Below are 22,455 nucleotides of genomic sequence, written 5' to 3' on the forward strand. Positions count from 1 at the left end.
GCACAATACAGCATTATGTCTGTTACATTGATAACTAATGGAAAAGCTGGTGAAAAAACAAGTTTCCTTTTTTAAGATATATATTTATTGTTTTCAACAAAGCAGCAAGACAGACTGCCAGTGTAGGTTGACACAACACTGGGATCTATTACATCATCTTCATCTTTTGAGACCATTTCAAAATCGCAGCTGCAAACAGGTTTCAGATTCCATTTATATTGCAAGAAAACTAAAACAACCACAGAAAAGAAAAGTAATAACCCAACCCACACACCCAGATTATTAAGTCACCAAATTAAGGAATGTTAAAAGTGAGAGGATGAAAATAGAATAACAAATACATGGAGAGATAAAGAGGGTTTGCTCTGGTTTCCAAACATCCAGGATCTGCTATGACCAAAAGAAATCAAAGATTCAGCAAACAGTCCACATATTGATTTTAAAACAGATTTTGCTTCAGGTTAGTCGTTGTGTGCTGACCTAGAGCTCGTGTATATAAGCATTAATGAGAAATGACAATAAAACTTTTGTTATTGTTGCTTAGAGTTTCCATATCCATCAGGAATTTAAAAACTGCACACATGGCAGCATAAAGCTCAAGCGGTATGCAGAAAACCGATACGCCATTTATTTTATATTTAGCCAGTCAGTTATGTGCAGAGTCACAGACGAGCCTTTAAACTCATGCATACAACTATTTCAGACACGCTTCAAGTGAGTGCCGGCTTCACGAGTTTGTAATTCTGCGTTTAGTGAATGAACAGCTGTTCAGAGAGCTTCATAACTCGCCAAGCCATCTGCTTTCAACTAAACGCTGTGAGAACCTGACGCCTCTGCCATGTCTGCTTCACTTTATGAGGCACTTTAATGTTTATCACGTTATTAAATTTAATCTGAGCAGCTGAAGAAAAAACAATCTGCCTACAAAACGATTGAAACTTATTTAACAAGTTCATTACATAAAACCTATGTGTAGTAAAAGATTACTACACATTCAATTAAACAATTATAAAACACTTCTGTTACTCATATACTTACTTACTCAAAGTTAAAAAGTAAAGTCACATTTTTTAGCTCTATGAAATGAGAGAATGTATGAAAGCCCTTTACAATAAAGTCATTTGAAATTAATTAAGATGAAAACAAAAAAGCTGACTTTGCTATCATAAAGTATGATAGAAATTAAGCTTAAAAGGTTTTATTTTCAGATTATGCTAAAACTATTTTAAAAAGCATTTATTTTTAAATAAATATTTTCACCCTGGCTGCATTTTTAATGGGTGTTTTATAACTTGGATTTTAAGTTTGAGCTTTGACACAAAAAATACTAAAACTGAACATCAGCTTCATAATTGTGATTTAAAAAAATCATAACAAGGAACCAAATAAAACAAGAATATGATAGATTCCAAAACACAACCCTGTGGAACTCCACATTGCACATTGTATCATCTGGGGCATATAAAGACAAAAGCTTTTGTGTGAAAGGTAAGGCATGAGCCTTACTTTATCTGTGTCTCTGGAAGAGCAAAGATTTACTCTTATGTCCTTCCAATATATGATAAATATTAAACATATTAGTATATTTTAGTATTAGCAACACAATGTACTTCAACAAAAAGAAACATATCCAGTGTTATCTGGTTGATATGCGGTTCTCTGGTACAAAACTTTTGCTTCACAGTTTATTCAGATAGAACAAATTTAATATGAAATCTGTAACAGTATGTTATATTTTATGAAACCGTTGTAAAAATCCAAAATACCCCAATTTCAAACTTTTATTAAGATGTAAAGAGTTTGGGACTCCACTTAGGCTCTGGTGGTTCATTAATGTTCAGTTGTGTGAAAATGTCTCTGAAACTTGTGTTCAGTTCAGATCTGCTGCTGTGCACTGTAGAAAATATTATCTAAATCATTCATTAATGTCTAAAAAGGGATAAAATGGATCAAATATACTTACAGGTGTGTATATGTTTGAAATTCAGGATCTGTTTCATATTTTCATTGAATTGTGGAGAGGAAGATTCATATTTTTTAATATATCCCCACCCTGTGGCAAAGCCAAAGTATTACAAGTATTACAAGCTGTGCTACATTTAGAAAAAGGCTTCAAACATAGCATGGGTTTCTGTCTGTAATATTTTACTAAAAAGACTTAGAGACTTAGAGACTTAGACTTCCTTTATTGTCATTGTACAAAAAAACACAAGGTGACTCTTGACAACGAAATGTCGTTACTTGGCTACCAGTGTAGCAGAGCTAAAACCTTATACTACACAATAAATAAATACAATACAATACAAGTGCCATAAAATACACAGGTTCCGTGTTGTGAACAAAACTAAACTAAAGTGCATGTATTGACCATGTCCATGGGGGGTCATTTGGTTTGTGAGTGTGTGGAGGGGTGTTATGTGGCGTTAAGCAGTCTGATGGCCCAGGGGAAGAAACTGTTCAGTAGTCTGGTTGTTCTGCACAAGATGCTGCAGAACCTTCTTCCAGACGCCAGGGGAAAACAGTCCATGGTTGGGGTGGGTGGGGTCGGAGAGGATCTGGTGAGCGCGGGATAGGCAGCGCCTCTCTGCGATGTCCTTGATGCAGGGGAGCAGAGCCCCCGTGATCTTCTCCCCTATCCTCACCACCCTCTGTAGAGACTTCCAGTCAGAGGCCCTGCAGCTCCCAGAAAGATGGAGATGTAGCTGGTCAGTTGGCTCTCGATGGTCCCTCTGTAGAAGGTCTGAAGGATGGGGGGCGGGAGGGATGCTCTCTTCATCCGACGCAGGAAGTGCATGCGCTGCTGGCCCTTCTTCACCAGTGAGGAGATGTGGGGAGACCAGCTGAGGTTGTCGTTGATGTGCACCCCCAGGAACTTGGTGCTGCTGACGACCTCCACTGCTGAGTCGTTGATGAGGAGTGGTGTGTGGGTGGGTCTGGATTTCCTGAAGTCTACGATGATCTCCTTGGTCTTGTTGACATTCAGGATCAGGTTGTTTCCACTGCACCAGTCCACCAGATGCCTCACCTCCTCCCTATAGGCCGTCTCGTTGTTGTCCCGGATGAGGCCCACCACTGTGGTGTCGTCCGCGTACTTCAGGATGTGGTTGGATCTGAAGTGTGGACGGCAGTCGTGGGTCATCAGGGTGAACAGCAGGGGGCTCAGGACACAGCCCTGAGGGGTGCCGGTGTTCAGGGTGATGACATCGGAGGTGTTGTTCTCCATTCTGACAGCCTGGGTTCTGTCAGTGAGGAAGTCCAGTAGCCAGTTGCAGAGGGGGGTGTTAATTCCTAAGGGGCCCAGTTTGCCCACCAGGTCTTGGGGGATGATGGTGTTGAACGCTGAGCTGAAGTCCAGGAACAGCATGCTGGACAAAATGCTGGAAATATCAAGTTAACTCCCAGTTTCTGGCAGCTTAACTAACGTTGCAAATCCTACTTTGTGTTTTTGTCTAGTTTTTAGTGAAAATATCTCAGTATACTTGAAATAATACAAAACCAGCTTACAATGAACTTTACTACAAGATACAGCAGCTTGTTGTAAGTCAGTAATTCTTGAATAGTGATAAAAAAAAATGTACTAGTAGTTTTTTCTTTTTTAAACTTATAACAAAATATTTTCTGGTTATTATGAGAGAAAAAAATTTGCCAGTCGAACCAGTGCTTTCTGAAACCAATATTCAGGTGTTATTTACTTAAAACAAGCTCATATATTTAGGAGAAAAGTTTCTTGTAAGTTAGATTTGTTTTATTTTAAGTGTGCAAAAAAAATAAAAACTTACACCAAAAACTGGACAAAAATACTCGGTAAGATTTTGTGTTTTTGTAGTGAAAATCAGAAACTCCCATACAAAGATAATTGTGCCTAAGTAACCAGCAGAGGGCAGCAGATGAAACAACTCTGTTTATTTTATTTCTTAATAAATTTTGAGCAGTTGGTCTAAATTTCTCCAGGTAATTTAGATGCCAGATTGGATTAATTTACACAACTCTTTTCTTGTGAAGCTTGCATATATTACATATTTTTATTTATGAATTCAGGCTTAGTATAAATCACATAAAGTTTTTAGAAGTTATGATCACACTGACTGGAAATTAATAAAACTTTGTGTGCTGGAAGAATATAATTAAACTAATCTACTTCATGGTTTGAATCTACTTCATGGTTTGAACTGGCTGACATCGGTTAAAGGTTTCGGGTTGCAGCGAGTTTTGGGAGGTGGGCCCAGACAGGGTCTGCAGAGATGATATTTCTTCCAGATTTCTGCAGCAAACTCTCAGACGGAGCAAGCTGATTACTGTCAAACTACAACATGAAACTTTTTACGAACTAAACTTCTGAAAAAATCTGATGTTTTGATTGTATTTTATGATAAAAGCAAAACATCAGACATTCTAAGAAATTATTTCACCATATACACTGCAAAAATAAAGGAAAAAAGTGTATTGTACATTCTAGAATATACTATATATTTTAATCACAAATTAAAATATATAGTTTTAACAATGAAGTATAACCTTCATTGTTGAGGAGAATTTAACTTCTCTAATATGCATTTTATGTGTTCCTTGTTAATACTTACAATGTTTCAGTATGTGTGTGTGTGTAATTTCAAATTTTGATGTATATTTTTAGAGATTCAACCAACAACTTACTCAAGTAAGAGGAAAAATACAGTTCTAAAAGTACAATTTATGGCATGTGATAATTAGATACAGTGGGCCAACATTAAACCGCACTTGATAAAAAAGCATTTGCAATTTTTCTAGCACAACTTAAGTTCCACTAATGATTAAAACATAAAAACACAACAGGCCAGCCACTGACGTTTCATTAGTCACTACTTTAAATCACTTCAACAGATGGTGCTTCAGGGTATTCAGGGAAACAGACCCAAGCCAAACTGTGGGATTTTGGATGAAACAGGAATTACATTAACATGTTTTCCCAAACTGGGTCCCGTCTCACACTCAGCAGCTGTTTTTAGAAGCTGACTCTTCTGTGAAAATAATTTGATTAGGTCATAAAATGTAGGAATTACAGAATAACTGAAAAATAATTCATAGGATTTTTGTATGAAATGAGGATAATTTTTTTATTTCCTCAATTAGGTTTTCACATGTAAAAAAAAGTTTGCCAAAGAAACGTCAATCTACTATTGGCCAATAGAGCTTTGGAACCATCATCACTGCAGAAGACATTGTGGGACATTGACGTCTCGCACAGTCACCCGGCGCCATCTTTAAAGGCCACAGACCAAAACAAACTTTCTTCCACTCCCTCCTGAAGCACTCGGAGGTTCACTTATGGACTGTCAACAAATTTCCAAACCAAACACTCTTGCCTAACAAATGTAAATAAATGCCTTGGCTTGAGACCAAATGATACAAAAAAATTCTTGCTTTTACATGCCGCTCACTATTCTAAATTAAAATTTTAAGTCATATTGAATATTTTTAATAATTTTAAGATTAAATAAAATAAGATTTTCTTCAATAGCTTCATAATCGTGCCAGTTCTCATATGCTTTTGGGACATTTTGATTTATTTAATTGTGGAATATTTGGCTTCATGCTTTGAGCTGAAGCCAAATATTCAGGCTGCTTGTAGCAAAGTGGGCACTTAGTCCAGCACTGGGTCAGAATGATGAAATTAAACCGAGACATTTTTACTGCTAGAGAAAAGACAGAGTCATTTTGTCCATAACAAAGTGTTCCTTGTGAATTTCTTTTAACATTTCTTATCAAATCACAAGTTTCATAGTATCTTTTACAAAGGATATTTTAATTCCATTAGTGATTTTGTTTTTCACAATGTAGCATCAGGGCTTTTTTTATTTTTGATTTTATGTTTGTCCTTAACTTGATGCACATTTGCTCCACTTTACACCAAACTAACTTTCAGCCACATAAAACAGGTGTTTTTTTTATTAGCAGGTAGGGAGAGTAAACTTAGTTTCTGTGACGTTTTGTACACAAAGCATGTGAGTTCAGGACATATTTGAAATATTAAAAAATGTTTAAATGATTTCATGTGCCATATTGTAATAAATTCTACTGCCAGGCTGCAGACAGTGAAACAAATAAAACGTTTTAATACGTCATATGTTTACATTACATTTATGCAGCAGCTCACAACAGGTAAAGGACCAGTACAACATATTTAACATTATTTTAATACAGCAGTAGGACCAACTCAAGTCTCATGTCTGAAACTAGGAATTTCAAGTCCTTTTGAGGCTTTTTGCTTTTTAAAAAAACAATGCTCCAATTATATTTTAAATGTAAATAGCTCATTTTAAAATGAACAGTGTTGCATCTTTGTATTGATGAAGATATGTTGAGTTAATAAAGCTTGGCAGAATCACTAACCAAGACAAAAATTGTTGTAGTTCACCCATTTTCCCCTCTGTGCACCACCCAGATCCGTTTACCAGTTTCAGGACCCAACTGAAACCGTAGTGTCATTACCTGGAGAAATAATGAGTTTTGGTTAAATATAAAACAGGCTTTAATGCAGAAAAGGATCAAATGTTATACATCATCCAAATGGAACAAGTAGAGAGTGATGTTCATCATGCAGTGCTGGGATCCACTCAGTGCACAGAGGTAACACTAAGCGAAGCAAAGATTGTAGCATGAGTTCTGCTTGATTTTCTCCTCATTCTGCTTCCTCTCTAAGGTCTTGGCCTTCCTTCATCAGTTTTTATGTGTGACTTTTTTCAGTCTTAAATGTTATGCTTACATCAGCATGCAGCCGTGTGCATGTGAGTAGATAAAACAGATACAGCAAAGACAAAAAGTCATTTTGTCCATAACAGAGTCTTCCTTAAGAATTTCTTGTAAGATTTCCTATCAGTAAAATCAAAAGATTCATAGTTTCTTTTACGAAGGCCATTTAGTTCCATTGTTGTTTTTGTTTTTCACAATGTAGGATCAGGGATTCTTTTCTGATCGATGTGAATGAATGTATGTGTGATCAAGCATGCAAATAGCTCAAAAAAGATTGAGGAAAACACATAATTATTTATTCTTAACTGGGGTCATTTTCAAAGCTCATCAAAAAACAAACTGATTCTACGTTCAGGAGCAAAGGCAGATGTTAATTTTTGTAGATTGGAAACTAAACAATTTTCTCTAAAAATATACATATATATCAACCTGAAAACAAGAGTTTCTCTTCCTCCAGAAAATCAGTTTTATTTAATCAAGTTTACAATCAAGTTTTCACTTGAGCAAATCCCACTGTAAATCTCTCACTTCATTTGAGATAAGAAAAAACTTACAAACAGCTTTGCAGTCAAATATAGGATCTGCTAGTTTTAAGTCAATTCCTTAATATTGATGGAAAAGTTCTTGTTTCATTGGCTGATAATTTAATTTATAAGAGGGGAAATGTTTGGACATTAGTGGAATAATTTGTCAGTGTAACAAAAACTTTTTTAAAGTGTCTTTAGAACAATGAAATGTTGAAGTTCCTCTGTTCAGATCAGTGTCTGTCCTGTGATTGGTGGCTTTCTATCCAGGAGGAAGTTGTGAACAGAGTTTAAAAGCTCCTGCAGGACTGCAGACATTCACAGGAAGCTGGACCACCAATGGCTCTGCTGAAGGTTCTGCTGCTGCTGGGGCTGGGTGAGTCAGAAACACTGGACACACTGGGGAAACTGGAGACACTTCCACTGGTTCCAGGGAGGTTGATGCTCTCTGTGATTCTCAAACTTCTATTTCAGATTGAAACTTCTTTGCATACAAACTGTGATGCTTATTAATCTTTAACTGTTTATCTTTTTTCTGATCCAGCAGTCATGTTTGCACCTGGTTTCTGAATAAAGTCATTCTTTTTCTTCGATAGGTGTTTCAGTGAACTCAGCTGTTTCTCTGCAGAAGAGAATCATTGGCGGTCAAAACTGTGCTGACACGGAGCGTCTTTATCATGTTCGGATAGAATCAACCAGTGAGAAGTCAACGACCATCTGTGGAGGATCTCTGATCCACCCTCAGTGGATCCTGACTGGAGCAAGCTGCTTGGAGTTGGGCCAAGGTAGGAGAGATCAACACAGTTTTATCTGCAGATGATCAGGTTTTCTATGTGTTCATTAAAATAATTTTTTTATCTGCAGAAATACTGTAGCATTCTTAAAAGTTCATCCAAGGACTGCTCAAGGAACTTCTCAAGTAATTGTACAACCTCCTGTGCTGTATCGTGAAGACAGCCGGATGCATGAGATCATATTGCTAAAGCTTCCGACACCAGTGACAGATGTCCCAGTTGCTAAGCTTCCAGACTGCAGTAAACGTCTCAAAATGTAAGTCTTTCTCTGATCAAAAACATGACTTCAGATTTTCTGTCTCCAGTCCTGCTGCCTCTGCTTCAGCACACCTGAGTCAGGTAATCAGGTCAACAGTTTAGCTCAGGTGTGTTGGACCAGAGACACATTTAAAGGACAAAGGACAAAGAAAATCGAGACTGGAGGTGGACACTCCTGTGTCAGTGCATGAAGTCCTTCATAGATTTATTTTCTGTTCTTCCATTGTCCTTCATAAAAATATTTTTTCTACATTGTCAGCTTGTATTTTTACATTTTTTCTAATTGTGTTTCAGTGGTGATACTGTACAGCTGGCAGGAGAGGGAGACACTACAACCGGCCCCAATGATCGGCGATGTGAGAGAAATATTGAAGTTATAAGAATAAAATCTGTTTTTGTCTCTACTGAGAAGGTCGAATGAAGAACATGTGTTTGATTCTCATGTTTCTCTACAGTACGTTCTGGTCGTATTGCAAAACATCTTCAGTGTGTTGACATGAAAGTTGGTCTGGTTTCCCAATCCCGGTCATTTGGGCATATATTCCGTGTTGAAGAACCGAACAAGGATGCATGTTATGTAAGTTTGTCTCTTCAGTATCTCTCTACAGTGATTAGAAGACTTTCCTGATTTTAACATGGATATAATTTTTTTCTTCAGGGCGACTATGGTTCAGCAGTGGTGTTCAACGACATGGTTTATGGTGTGATTTCTGTTGAAACCTCACACTATGCATGTAAGAAACCAGTTTCCATCATGGATGTGTGTGAATACATTGGATGGATAAAAACAACAATTGCCCATAAATAAAACATAAAATGTCATGAAATGTAATTCTCATCAAATTTCCTCTCCGATATAATTTTATCTTTGCATTTTAATCAGTTTGATTCACATGTTTGTAGAATTAGAATAAATTAATAGTTTTTTTTCTCATTTATCCTTGATCTTCCTAATGGATCCTTCTCTGTCTCAAAAATGAAAAATTAATCAATAAATGAATGAACAATAAACATTTTCTGGCTGATTGTCTTTACATTCATCATAAAGTTTGTTCAGTTGATATTTTCCCTGAACTGAGTCTGAAACTGTGACAAGAATTAAATCTCATGAAAAGGAAAACCAGAAGAAATTTATTTATTCTGTTTTTGTCTTTTAGATGAGAAATGAGCATCCAGTATCTAAACTCTGCAGCTCTAGTTACTATTCTTGATATGGAGAATTTTAAACTCCAAAAAGACCAAAGAGCTGTGCACAAAAATAATTAAACTGAAATAACAATACAACAAACAAATGACAAAATCCTAATATAAATTTAATAGACATTATATTTTTAATGAAGATACAGAGGACATGAGGTCAAAAGTCAAAGTCTGGAATGAAATAAGTTTTAAGAAAATAAAAACAGGTAAATTAAATTTATGGTAACTTCTTGTTGGCAGAAATTTAACATAAAAATTTTGTAGATAATTTTCTTTTACTGCAGTTAATCAAAGTGTCACTGTCAATTTTTAATTTTAACACTTTTTATAGGCCTACACAAAGCAATAAAAAAAAATCATCTTCAAAACATTTACGTAAAAAACACCTGCAATGTAAAGGAAGAAGTTAAAAAATATTTGCTTTCAATGTTGAAATTAAAATCTATTTTACTTGTTTATTATGTAAAAGTCTCAAAAATTATAATTTAATTTTCAAAGTTTTAATTTTGACAGAAGTTCTCTAGAAAGTTTATAGTAAAATCTGGAGAACTAAAAAGATTTTAGTGCTGCTAAAATAAGTTGTTTAAGACTTTTTTGTTACAATGTGTTTCACTGATAATATTGCATCAAATTAAACAGAAAAGATTTGCCTCAGGTCAGTGCAGAAACCTTTAAGGGGGGTTGGGTGGGCACAATGTTAAAATGGGGCACATTGAACAAGATCTTAAAACATCATGTAAAAACATAACAACAACCCATATTCAAGAATCTAAGAGTTAATTGGATCATACTGCATCATTGTCACCATGTGGGGACAATTCAAAGCAAACAAAATCTGTTTCTCTGATAGGTATAATGTTGCTGTTTCTGCTGCTGACAGTCCTGGAGGGCTGAATTGATCTGAGACTGAAACTGTTAAACTGAGGAGAGAAAATCGCTGGTTATGAAGTTATGAAAGAAGCAAATTTGCTGCTATTTTACTAAAAAAACCCTGATCATATCTGACTGTTGAACCTACACAACAGCTTGGCTGCAGACTGCTTTAAAGATCCAAAAAGCTCAGAGGGGTTAACTCTACATTGTTTTTCTATGTTCTAGACTCTAGATCTATCCTCTGATAGATCTATAGCTGTAAGGTTGAGATGTAAAGACAAAGAAAACTCAGTAGCTGCTGGAAGGGCACTCAAGACATTCAGGACCCCTAAAAATGGTTAAACTGTAACATAGATTGTAGATCTGAAACTGTAGCAGTAATCTATTGAGAATGACAATGTTATTAAATTTAATTTAAAGCATTCAACCAATAAAATAAATAAATAAATATTACATTTAGGATTGAATTAGGAAGTGCAAAGAATCACCTTGATAGTTTGATTGCTGTGTTAACTTTCCTACAATATGGTGTAATCGCTGTATCTGGGTTTGATCACAAATTATGAAGGACCACAACTGGCATCATAAAAAACAAAAGCATAAAAATATATACAGTTAGGGCCAGAAATATTTGGACAGTGACACAGGTTTTGTTGTTTTAGCTGTTGACAAAAATATGTTCAGAAATACAATTTATATATAGTATGGGCTGAAAGTGCACACTCCCAGCTGCAATATGAGAGTTTCCACATCCAAATCGGAGAAAGGGTTTAGGAATCATAGCTCTGTAATGCAGAGCCTCCTCTTTTTCAAGGGACCAAAAGTAATTGGACAATGGACTCTAAAGGCTGCAAGTAACTCAGAAGGCCTTTCCCTCGTTAACCTGTAATCAAGTAAGTAGTTAAAAGGTCTGGGATTGTTTCCAGGTGTGTGGTTTTGCATTTGGAAGCTGTTGCTGTGACCAGACAACATGCGGTCAAAGGAGCTCTCAATTGAGGTGAAGCAGAACATCCTGAGGCTGAAAAAAAGGAAAAAATCCATCAGAGAGATAGCAGACATGCTTGGAGTAGCAAAATCAACAGTCTGGTACATTCTGAGGAAAAAGGAATTGACTGGTGAGCTTGGGAACTCAAAAAGGCCTGGGCGTCCACGGAAGACAACGAGTGGTGGATCGCCGCATACTTTCTTTGGTGAAGAAGAACCCGTTCACAACATCAACTGAGGTCCAGAACACTCTCAGGAAGTAGGTGTATCTGTCTCTAAGTCAACAGTAAAGAGAAGACTCCATGAAAGCAAATACAAAGGGTTCACATGTAGATGCAAACCATTCATCAATTCCAAAAATAGACAGGCCAGAGTTAAATTTGCCCAAAAACACCTCAAGAAGCCAGCCCAGTTCTGGAAAAGTATTCTATGGACAGATGAGACAAAGATCAACCTGTACCAGAATGATGGGAAGAAAAGAGTTTGGAGAAGAAAGGGAACGGCACATGATCCAAGGCACACCACATCCTCTGTAAAACATGGAGGCAACGTGATGGCATGGGCATGCATGGCTTTCAATGGCACTGGGTCACTTGTGTTTATTGATGACATAACAGCAGACAAGAGTAGCCGGATGAATTCTGAAGTGTACCGGGATATACTGTCAGCCCAGATTCAGCCAAATGCTGCAAAGTTGATCCGACGGCGCTTCACAGTACAGATGGATAATGACCCCAAGCATACAGCCAAAGCTTCCCAGGAGTTCATGAGAGCAAAAAGGTGGAATATTCTGCAATGGCCAAGTCAATCACCAGATCTTAACCCAATTGAGCATGCATTTCACTTGCTCAAATCCAGACTTCAGACGGAAGACCCACTAACAAGCAAGACCTGAAGGCTGCGGCTGTAAAGGCCTGGGAAAGCATTAAGAAGGAGGAAACCCAGCGTTTGGTGATGTCCATGGGTTCCAGACTTAAGGCAGTGATTGCCTCCAAAGGATTCGCAACAAAATATTGAGAAAAAACTTTTTTGTTTGGGTTATGTTTATATGTCCAATTACTTTTGAGCTCCTAAAATGTGGAGTGTTTGTAAACAAATGTGTACAATTCCTACATTTTCTATCACATATTTTTGTTCAACCCTTTAAATTAAACGTTACAATCTGCACTTGAATTCTGTTGTAGCGGTTTCATTTCAAATCCAATGCGGTGGCATGCAGAGCCAAACTCACAAATATTGTGTTACTGTCCAAATATTTCTGGCCCTAACTGTATTGTCTTTCCTTGTCCTCATATATGCATTTCCATAAAGAAATAAATCATATTTCGGGACTGTTGGTAGTATGCTTTTTCATTTGTCTACCATATTGGATTTAACAAAGTTTTCTTACACTTGCAGTGAATGGGCAGTAGTTAAAAATGCACTAGTGTCCGCGTCAGTGGTTTGTATCCATTTACAAAATAAAAACCCATATAAACACAAGAAAATGGCTTTTGATAGATGTCCACCATCTGCTATGCATGAAATGGGTCATGAATGATGCATGGTCTGAGATACTAACTGGCTAATGTTATGGTTATGTCAGCGTGCAGCTGTGTGTATGTCAGCAGATAAAACATAGAGAAAAGACAGAGTCATTTTGTCCATAACAAAGTGTTCCTTATGAATTTCTTGTAACATTTCTTATCAAATCACAAGTTTCATAGTATCTTTTACAAAGGATATTTTAATTCCATTAGTGATTTTGTTTTTCACAATGTAGCAAAAGGACTTTTTTATTATTTTTTTTAATGTATGTTTGTCCTTCACTTGATGTCTGTTAGCACATTTGCTCCACTTTACACCAAACTAACTTTTAGCCACATAAATTGGGTGATTTTTTTATTAGCAGGTAGGGAGAGTAAACTTAGTTTCTGTGACGTTTTGTACACAAAGCATGTGAGTTCAGGACATATTTGAAATATTAAAAAATTTTTAAATGATTTCATGTGCCATATTGTAATGAATTCTACTGCAAGGCTGCAGACAGTGAAACAAATAAAACGTTTTAATACGTCATATGTTTACATTACATTTATGCAGCAGCTCACAACAGGTAAAGGACCAGTACAACATATTTAACATTATTTTAATACAGCAGTAGGACCAACTCAAGTCTCATGTCTGAAACTAGGAATTTCAAGTCCTTTTGAGGCTTTTTGCTTTTTAAAAAAAACAATGCTCCAATTATATATTAAATGTAAATAACAGCTCATTTTAAAATGAACAGTGTTGCATCTTTGTATTGATGAAGATATGTTGAGTTAATAAAGCTTGCCAGAATCACTAACCAAGACAAAAATTGTTGTAGTTCACCCATTTTCCCCTCTGTGTACCACCCAGGTCCGTTTACCAGTTTCAGGACCCGACTGAAAACGTAGTGTCATTACCTGGAGAAATAATGAGTTTTGGTTAAATATAAAACAGGCTTTAATGCAGAAAAGGATCAAATGTTATACCATCCAAATGGAACAAGTAGAGAGTGATGTTCATCATGCAGTGCTGGGATCCACTCAGTGCACAGAGGTAACACTAAGCGAAGCAAAGATTGTAGCATGAGTTCTGCTTGATTTTCTCCTCATTCTGCTTCCTCTCTAAGGTCTTGGCCTTCCTTCATCAGTTTTTATGTGTGACTTTTTTCAGTCTTAAATGTTATGCTTACATCAGCATGCAGCCGTGTGCATGTGAGTAGATAAAACAGATACAGCAAAGACAAAAAGTCATTTTGTCCATAACAGAGTCTTCCTTAAGAATTTCTTGTAAGATTTCCTATCAGTAAATCAAAAGATTCATAGTTTCTTTTACGAAGGCCATTTAGTTCCATTGTTGTTTTTGTTTTCACAATGTAGGATCAGGGATTCTTTTCTGATCGATGTGAATGAATGTATGTGTATCAAGCATGCAAATACCTAAAAGAGATTGAGGAAAACACATAATTATTTATTCTTAACTGGGTCATTTTCACAGCTCATCAAAAACAAACTGATTCTACGTTCAGGAGCAAAGGCAGATGTTAATTTTTGTAGATTGGAAACTAAACATTTTTCTCTAAAAATATACATATATATCAACCTGAAAACAAGAGTTTCTCTTCCTCCAGAAAATCAGTTTTATTTAATTAAGTTTACAATCAAGTTTTCACTTGAGCAAATCCCACTGTAAATCTCTCACTTCATTTGAGATAAGAAAAAACTTACAAACAGCTTTGCAGTCAATATAGGATCTGCTAGTTTTAAGTCAATTCCTTAATATTGATGGAAAAGTTCTTGTTTCATTGGCTGATAATTTAATTTATAAGAGGGGAAATGTTTGGACATTAGTGAAATAATTTGTCAGTGGAACAAAATCTTTTTTAAGTTTCTTTAGAACAATGAAATGTTGAAGTTCCTCTGTCCAGATCACTGTTCAGATCAGTGTCTGTCCTGTGATTGGTGGCTTTCTTTCCAGCAGGAAGTTGTGAACAGAGTTTAAAAACTCATTTGCATTTGCATTACTGCAGACATTCACAGAATGGACCAGCAATGGCTCTGCTGAAGGTTCTGCTGCTGCTGGGGCTGGGTGAGTCAGAAACACTGGACACACTGGGGAAACTGGAGACACTTCCACTGGTTCCAGGGAGGTTGATGCTTCTGTGATTCTCACACTTACTATTTCAGATTGAAACTTCTTTGCATACGAACTGTGATGCTTATTAATCTTAACTGTTTATCTTTTTTCTGATCCAGCAGACATGTTTGCACCTGGTTTCTGAATAAAGTCATTCTTTTTCTTCTATAGGTGTTTCAGTGAACTCAGCTGTTTCTCTGTAGAAGAGAATCATTGGCGGTCAAAACTGTGTGACACGGAGCGTCTTTATCATGTTCGGATAGAATCAACCAGTGAGAAGTCAACGACCATCTGTGGAGGATCTCTGATCCACCCTCAGTGGATCCTGACTGGAGCAAGCTGCTTGGAGTTGGGGCCAAGGTAGGAAAGAGAGATCAACACAGTTTTATCTGCAGATGATCAGGTTTTCTATGTGTTCATTAAAATAATTTTTTTATCTGCAGAAATACTGTAGCATTCTTAAAAGTTCATCCAAGACTGCTCAAGGAACTTCTCAAGTAATTGTACAACCTCCTGTGCTGTATCGTGAAGACAGCCGGCAGCATGAGATCATGTTGCTAAAGCTTCCGACACCAGTGACAGATGTCCCAGTTGCTAAGCTTCCAGACTGCAGTAAACGTCTTAAAATGTAAGTCTTTCTCTGATCAAAAACATGACTTCAGATTTTCTGTCTCCAGTCCTGCTGCCTCTCTTCAGCACACCTGAGTCAGGTAATCAGGCCAACAGTTTAGCTCAGATGTGTTGGACCAGAGACACATTTAAAGGACAAAGGACAAAAAAATCGAGACTGGAGGTGGACACTCCTGTGTCAGTGCATGAAGTCCTTCATAGATTATTTTCTGTTCTTCCATTGTCCTTCATAAAAATATTTTTTCTACATCAGCTTGTATTTTTACATTTTTTTCTAATTGTGTTTCAGTGGTGATACTGTACAGCTGGCAGGAGAGGGAGACACTACAACCGGCCCCAATGATCGGCGATGTGAGAGAAATATTGAAGTTATAAGAATAAAATCTGTTTTTGTCTCTACTGAGAAGGTCGAATGAAGAACATGTGTTTGATTCTCATGTTTCTCTACAGTACGTTCTGGTCGTATTGCAAAAATCTTCAGTGTGTTGACATGAAAGTTGTCTGGTTTCCCAATCCCGGTCATTTGGGCACATATTCCGTGTGAAGAACCGAACAAGGATGCATGTTATGTAAGTTTGTCTCTTCAGTAACTCTCTACAGTGATTAGAAGTCTTTCCTGTTTACAACATGGATATAATTATTTTTCAGGGCGACTATGGTTCAGCAGTGGTGTTCAACGACATGGTTTATGGTGTGATTTCTGTTGAAACCTCACACTATGCATGTAAGAAACCAGCTTCCATCATGGATGTGTGTGAATACATTGGATGGATAAAAACAACAATTGCCCATAAATAAAACATAAAATGTCATGAAATGTAATTCTCATAAAATTTCCTCTCCGATATAATTTTATCTTTGCATTTTAATCAGTTTGATTCACATGTTTGTAGAATTAGAATAAATTAATAGTTTTTTTTCTCATTTATCCTTGATCTTCCTAATGGATCCTTCTCTGTCTCAAAAATGAAAAATTAATCAATAAATGAATGAACAATAACATTTTCTGGCTGATTGTCTTTACATTCATCATAAAGTTTGTTCAATTGATATTTTCCCTGAACTGAGTCTGAAAATGTGACAAGAATTAAATCTCATGAAAAGGAAAACCAGAAGAATTTATTTATTCTGTTTTTGTCTTTTAGATGAGAAATGAGCATCCAGTATCTAAACTCTGCAGCTCTAGTTACTATTCTTGATATGGAGAATTTTAAACTCCAAAAAGACCAAAGAGATGTGCACAAAAATAATTAAACTGAAATAACAATACAACAAACAAATGACAAAATCCTAATATAAATTTAATAGACTTATATTTTTAATGAAGATACAGAGGACATGAGGTCAAAAGTCAAAGTCTGGAATGAAATAAGTTTTAAGAAAATAAAAACAGGTAAATTCAATTTATGGTAACTTCTTGTTGGCAGAAATTTAACATAAAATTTTGTAGATAATTTTCTTTTACTGCAGTTAATCAAAGTGTCACTGTCAATTTTTAATTTTAACACTTTTTTTAGGCCTACACAAAGCAATAAAAAAATCATCTTCAAAACATTTACGTAAAAAACACCTGCAATGTAAAGGAAGAAGTTAAAAAATATTTGCTTTCAATGTTGAAATTAAAATCTATTTTACTTGTTTATTATATAAAACTCTCAAAAATTATAATTTACTTTTCAAAATTTTTTTTGACAGAAGTTCTCTAGAAATTTTATAGTAAAATCTGGAGAACAAAAAGATTTTAGTGCTGCTAAAATAAGTTGTTTAAGACTTTTTTGTTACAATGTGTTTCACTGATAATATTGCATCAAATTAAACAGAAAAGATTTGCCTCAGGTCAGTGCAGAAACCTTTAAGGGGGGTTGGGTGGGCACAATGTTAAAATGGGGCACATTGAACAAGATCTTAAAACATCATGTAAAAACATAACAACAACCCATATTCAAGAATCTAAGAGTTAATTGGATCATACTGCATCATTGTCACCATGTGGGGACAATTCAAAGCAAACGAAATCTGTTTCTCTGATAGGTATATGTTGCTGTTTCTGCTGCTGACAGTCCTGGAGGGCTGAATTGATCTGAGACTGAAACTGTTAAACGAGGAGAGAAAATCGCTGGTTATGAAGTTATGAAAGAAGCAAATTAGCTGCTATTTTACTAAATAAACCCTGATCATATCTGACTGTTGAACCTACACAACAGCTTGGCTGCAGACTGCTTTAAAGATCCAAAAGCTCAGAGGGGTTAACTCTACATTGTTTTTCTATGTTCTAGACTCTAGATCTATCTCTGATAGATCTATAGTTGTAAGGTTGAGATGTAAAGACAAAGAAAACTCAGTAGCTGCTGGTAGGGCACTCAAGACATTCAGGACCCCTAAAAATGGTTAAACTGTAACATAGATTGTAGATCTGAAACTGTAGCAGTAATCTATTGAGAATGACAATGTTATTAAATTTAATTTAAAGCATTCAACCAATAAAATAAATAAATAAATATTACATTTAGGATTGAATTAGGAAGTGCAAAGAATCACCTTGATAGTTTGATTGCTGTGTTAACTTTCTACAATATGGTGTAATCGCTGTATCTGGGTTTGTTCACAAATTATGAAGGACCACAACTGGCATAATAAAAAACAAAAGCATAAAAATATATATTGTCTTTCCTTGTCCTCATATATGCATTTCCATAAAGAAATAAATCCTATTTCGGGACTGTTGGTAGTATGCTTTTTCATTTGTCTACCATATTGGATTTAACAAAGTTTTCTTACACTTGCAGTGAATGGGCAGTAGTTAAAAATGCACTAGTGTCCGCGTCAGTGGTTTGTATCCATTTACAAAATAAAAATCCATATAAACACAAGAAAATGGCTTTTGATAGATGTCCACCATCTGCTATGCATGAAATGGGTCATGAATGATGCATGGTCTGAGATACTAACTGGCTAATGTTATGGTTATGTCAGCGTGCAGCTGTGTGTATGTCAGCAGATAAAACATAGAGAAAAGACAGAGTCATTTTGTCCATAACAAAGTGTTCCTTATGAATTTCTTGTAACATTTCTTATCAAATCACAAGTTTCATAGTATCTTTTACAAAGGATATTTTAATTCCATTAGTGATTTTGTTTTTCACAATGTAGCAAAAGGGCTTTTTTATTTTTTTTAATGTATGTTTGTCCTTCACTTGATGTCTGTTAGCACATTTGCTCCACTTTACACCAAACTAACTTTTAGCCACATAAATTGGGTGGTTTTTTTTATTAGCAGGTAGGGAGAGTAAACTTAGTTTCTGTGACGTTTTGTACACAAAGCATGTGAGTTCAGGACATATTTGAAATATTAAAAAATTTTTAAATGATTTCATGTGCCATATTGTAATGAATTCTACTGCAAGGCTGCAGACAGTGAAACAAATAAAACGTTTTAATACGTCATATGTTTACATTACATTTATGCAGCAGCTCACAACAGGTAAAGGACCAGTACAACATATTTAACATTATTTTAATACAGCAGTAGGACCAACTCAAGTCTCATGTCTGAAACTAGGAATTTCAAGTCTTTTGAGGCTTTTTGCTTTTTTAAAAAAACAATGCTCCAATTATATATTAAATGTAAATAACAGCTCATTTTAAAATGAACAGTGTTGCATCTTTGTATTGATGAAGATATGTTGAGTTAATAAAGCTTGCCAGAATCACTAACCAAGACAAAAATTGTTGTAGTTCACCCATTTTCCCCTCTGTGTACCACCCAGGTCCGTTTACCAGTTTCAGGACCCGACTGAAAACATAGTGTCATTACCTGGAGAAATAATGAGTTTTGGTTAAATATAAAACAGGCTTTAATGCAGAAAAGGATCAAATGTTATACGTCATCCAAATGGAACAAGTAGAGAGTGATGTTCATCATGCAGTGCTGGGATCCACTCAGTGCACAGAGGTAACACTAAGCGAAGCAAAGATTGTAGCATGAGTTCTGCTTGATTTCTCCTCATTCTGCTTCCTCTCTAAGGTCTTGGCCTTCCTTCATCAGCTTTTATGTGTGACTTTTTTCAGTCTTAAATGTTATGCTTACATCAGCATGCAGCCGTGTGCATGTGTGTAGATAAAACAGATACAGCAAAGACAAAAAGTCATTTTGTCCATAACAGAGTCTTCGTTAAGAATTTCTTGTAAGATTTCCTATCAGTAAAATCAAAAGATTCATAGTTTCTTTTACGAAGGCCATTTAGTTCCATTGTTGTTTTTGTTTTTCACAATGTAGGATCAGGGATTCTTTTCTGATCGATGTGAATGAATGTATGTGTAATCAAGCATGCAAATAGCTCAAAAGAGAATGAGGAAAACATAATTATTTATTCTTAACTGGGGTCATTTTCAAAGCTCATCAAAAACAAACTGATTCTACGTTCAGGAGCAAAGGCAGATGTTAATTTTTGTAGATTGGAAACTAAACATTTTTCTCTAAAAATATACATATATATCAACCTGAAAACAAGAGTTTCTCTTCCTCCAGAAAATCAGTTTTATTTAATCAAGTTTACAATCAAGTTTTCACTTGAGCAAAACCCACTGTAAATCTCTCACTTCATTTGAGATAAGAAAAAACTTACAAACAGCTTTGCAGTCAAATATAGGATCTGCTTGTTTTAAGTCAATTCCTTAATATTGATGAAAAAGTTCTTGTTTCATTGACTGATAATTTAATTTATAAGACGGGAAATGTTTGGACATTAGTGAAATAATTTGTCAGTGTAACAAAAACTTTTTTAAAGTGTCTTTAGAACGACGAAATGTTACAGTTACTCTGTCCAGTTACAGTGTAGATCAGTGTCTGTCCTGTGATTGGTGGCTTTCTTTCCAGCAGGAAGTTGTGAACAGAGTTTAAAAACTCATTTGTAAGAACTCATTTGCATTACTGCAGACATTCACAGGAAGGTGGACCAGCAATGGCTCTGATGAAGATTGTGCTGCTGCTGGGGCTGGGTGAGTCAGAAACACTGGACACACTGGGTAAACTGGAGACACTTCCACTGGTTCCAGGGAGGTTGATGCTCTCTGTGATTCTCAAACTTCTTTTTCAGATTAAACTTCTTTGCATATGAACTGTGATGCTTATTAATCTTTAACTGTTTATCTTTTTTCTGATCGATTTGCACCTGGTTTCTGAGTATCGTCTTCCTTTTTTCTTCGATAGGTGTTTCAGTGAACTCAGCTGTTTCTCTGCAGAAGAGAATCATTGGCGGTCAAAACTGTGTTGACACGGAGCGTCTTTATCACGTTCGGATGGCAATAACCAATGAGAAGTCAACGACCATCTGCGGAGGATCTCTGATCCACCCTCAGTGGATCCTGACTGCAGCAAGCTGCTGGGAGTTGGGGCCAAGGTAGCAAAGAGAGATCAACACAGTTTTATCTGCAGATGATCAGGTTTTCTATGTGTTCATTATAATCTAATTTTTTCGCTGCAGGAATAATGTAGCATTCTTAAAAGTTCATCCAAAGACTGCTCAAGAAAATTTGCAAATAATTGTACAACCTCCTGTGCTGTATCGTGAAGACAGCCGGAAGCATGACATCATGTTACTAAAGCTTCAGAAACCAGTGACAGATGTACCAGTTGCTAAGCTTCCAGACTGCAGTAAACGTCTTAAAATGTAAGTCTTTCTCTGATCAAAAACATGACTTCAGATTTTCTGTCTCCAGTCCTGCTGCCTCTGCTTCAGCACACCTGAGTCAGGTAATCAGGTCAACAGTTTAGCTCAGGTGTGTTGGACCAGAGACACATTTAAAGGACAAAGGACAAAGAAAATCGAGACTGGAGGTGGAAACTCCTGTGTCAGTGCATGAAGTCCTTCATAGATTTATTTTCTGTTCTTCCATTGTCCTTCATAAAAATATTTTTTCTACATTGTCAGCTTGTATTTTTACATTTTATTCTAATTGTGTTTCAGTGGTGATACTGTTCAGCTGGCAGGAGAGGGAGAAACTACAACCGGCCCCAATGATCGGCGATGTGAGAGAAATATTGAAGTTATAAGAATAAAATCTGTTTTTGTCTCTACTGAGAAGGTCGAATGAAGAACATGTGTTTGATTCTCATGTTTCTCTACAGTACGTTCTGGTCGTATGGCAAAACATCTTCAGTGTGTTGACATGAAAGTTGTTCTGATTTCCCAATCCCGGTCATTTGGGTATATATTCCGTGCTGCAGAACCGAACAAGGATGCATGTTATGTAAGTTTGTCTCTTCAGTATCTCTCTACAGTGATTAGAAGACTTTCCTGATTTTAACATGGATATAATTTTTTTCTTCAGGGCGACAATGGTTCAGCAGTGGTGTTCAACGACATGGTTTATGGTGTAATTTCTGTTGATACCTCACACTATGCATGTAAGAAACCAGTTTCCATCATGGATGTGTGTGAATACATTGGATGGATAAAAACAACAATTGCCCATAAATAAAACATAAAATGTCATGAAATGTAATTCTCATCAAATTTTCTCTCCGATATAATTTTATCTTTGCATTTTAATCAGTTTAATTCACATGTTTATAGAATTAGAATAAGTCAATAGCTTTGATTTTTTTGTCATCCGTCCTTGATCTTCCTAATGGATCCTTCTCTGTCTCAAAAATGAAAAATGAATCAATAAATGAATGAACAATAAACATTTCCTGGCTGATTGTCTTTACATTCATCGTAAAGTTTGTTCAGTTGATATTTTCCCTGAACTGAGTCTGAAAATGTGACAAGAATTAAATCTCATAAAAAGGAAAACCAGAAGAAATTTATTTATTC

At 36.0% G+C, this 22,455-nt stretch overlaps 2 protein-coding genes and 1 pseudogene across 2 annotated transcripts; all 3 read left to right on the top strand.

Moving 5' to 3' along the window:
• The first annotated feature begins 7,561 nt into the window (after positions 1-7,561).
• LOC129370933 (kallikrein-1-like) lies at positions 7,562-9,318 on the top strand. Its single transcript, XM_055047217.1, has 6 exons — positions 7,562-7,629; positions 7,850-8,056; positions 8,129-8,303; positions 8,600-8,661; positions 8,761-8,882; positions 8,964-9,318. Exons 1-6 carry the CDS (start codon positions 7,593-7,595, stop codon positions 9,111-9,113), a joined length of 753 nt encoding a protein of 250 aa, XP_054903192.1. The 5' UTR covers positions 7,562-7,592; the 3' UTR covers positions 9,114-9,318.
• Positions 9,319-14,922: 5,604 nt separating this feature from the next.
• Positions 14,923-16,637, top strand: LOC129371040 (anionic trypsin-2-like; annotated as a pseudogene).
• A 3,762-nt stretch (positions 16,638-20,399) lies between these two features.
• On the top strand, positions 20,400-22,348 carry LOC129371039 (anionic trypsin-2-like). Its single transcript, XM_055047388.1, has 6 exons — positions 20,400-20,635; positions 20,847-21,036; positions 21,121-21,306; positions 21,604-21,665; positions 21,765-21,886; positions 21,968-22,348. The coding sequence occupies exons 1-6, from the start codon at positions 20,599-20,601 to the stop codon at positions 22,115-22,117; spliced, it is 747 nt and encodes a 248-aa protein (XP_054903363.1). The 5' UTR covers positions 20,400-20,598; the 3' UTR covers positions 22,118-22,348.
• The last annotated feature ends 107 nt before the right edge of the window (positions 22,349-22,455 follow it).

Source organism: Poeciliopsis prolifica, unplaced genomic scaffold (genome assembly GCF_027474105.1).
Source record: "Poeciliopsis prolifica strain line A6 unplaced genomic scaffold, Auburn_PproV2 SCAFFOLD025, whole genome shotgun sequence".
Lineage (NCBI taxonomy): Eukaryota > Metazoa > Chordata > Actinopteri > Cyprinodontiformes > Poeciliidae > Poeciliopsis > Poeciliopsis prolifica.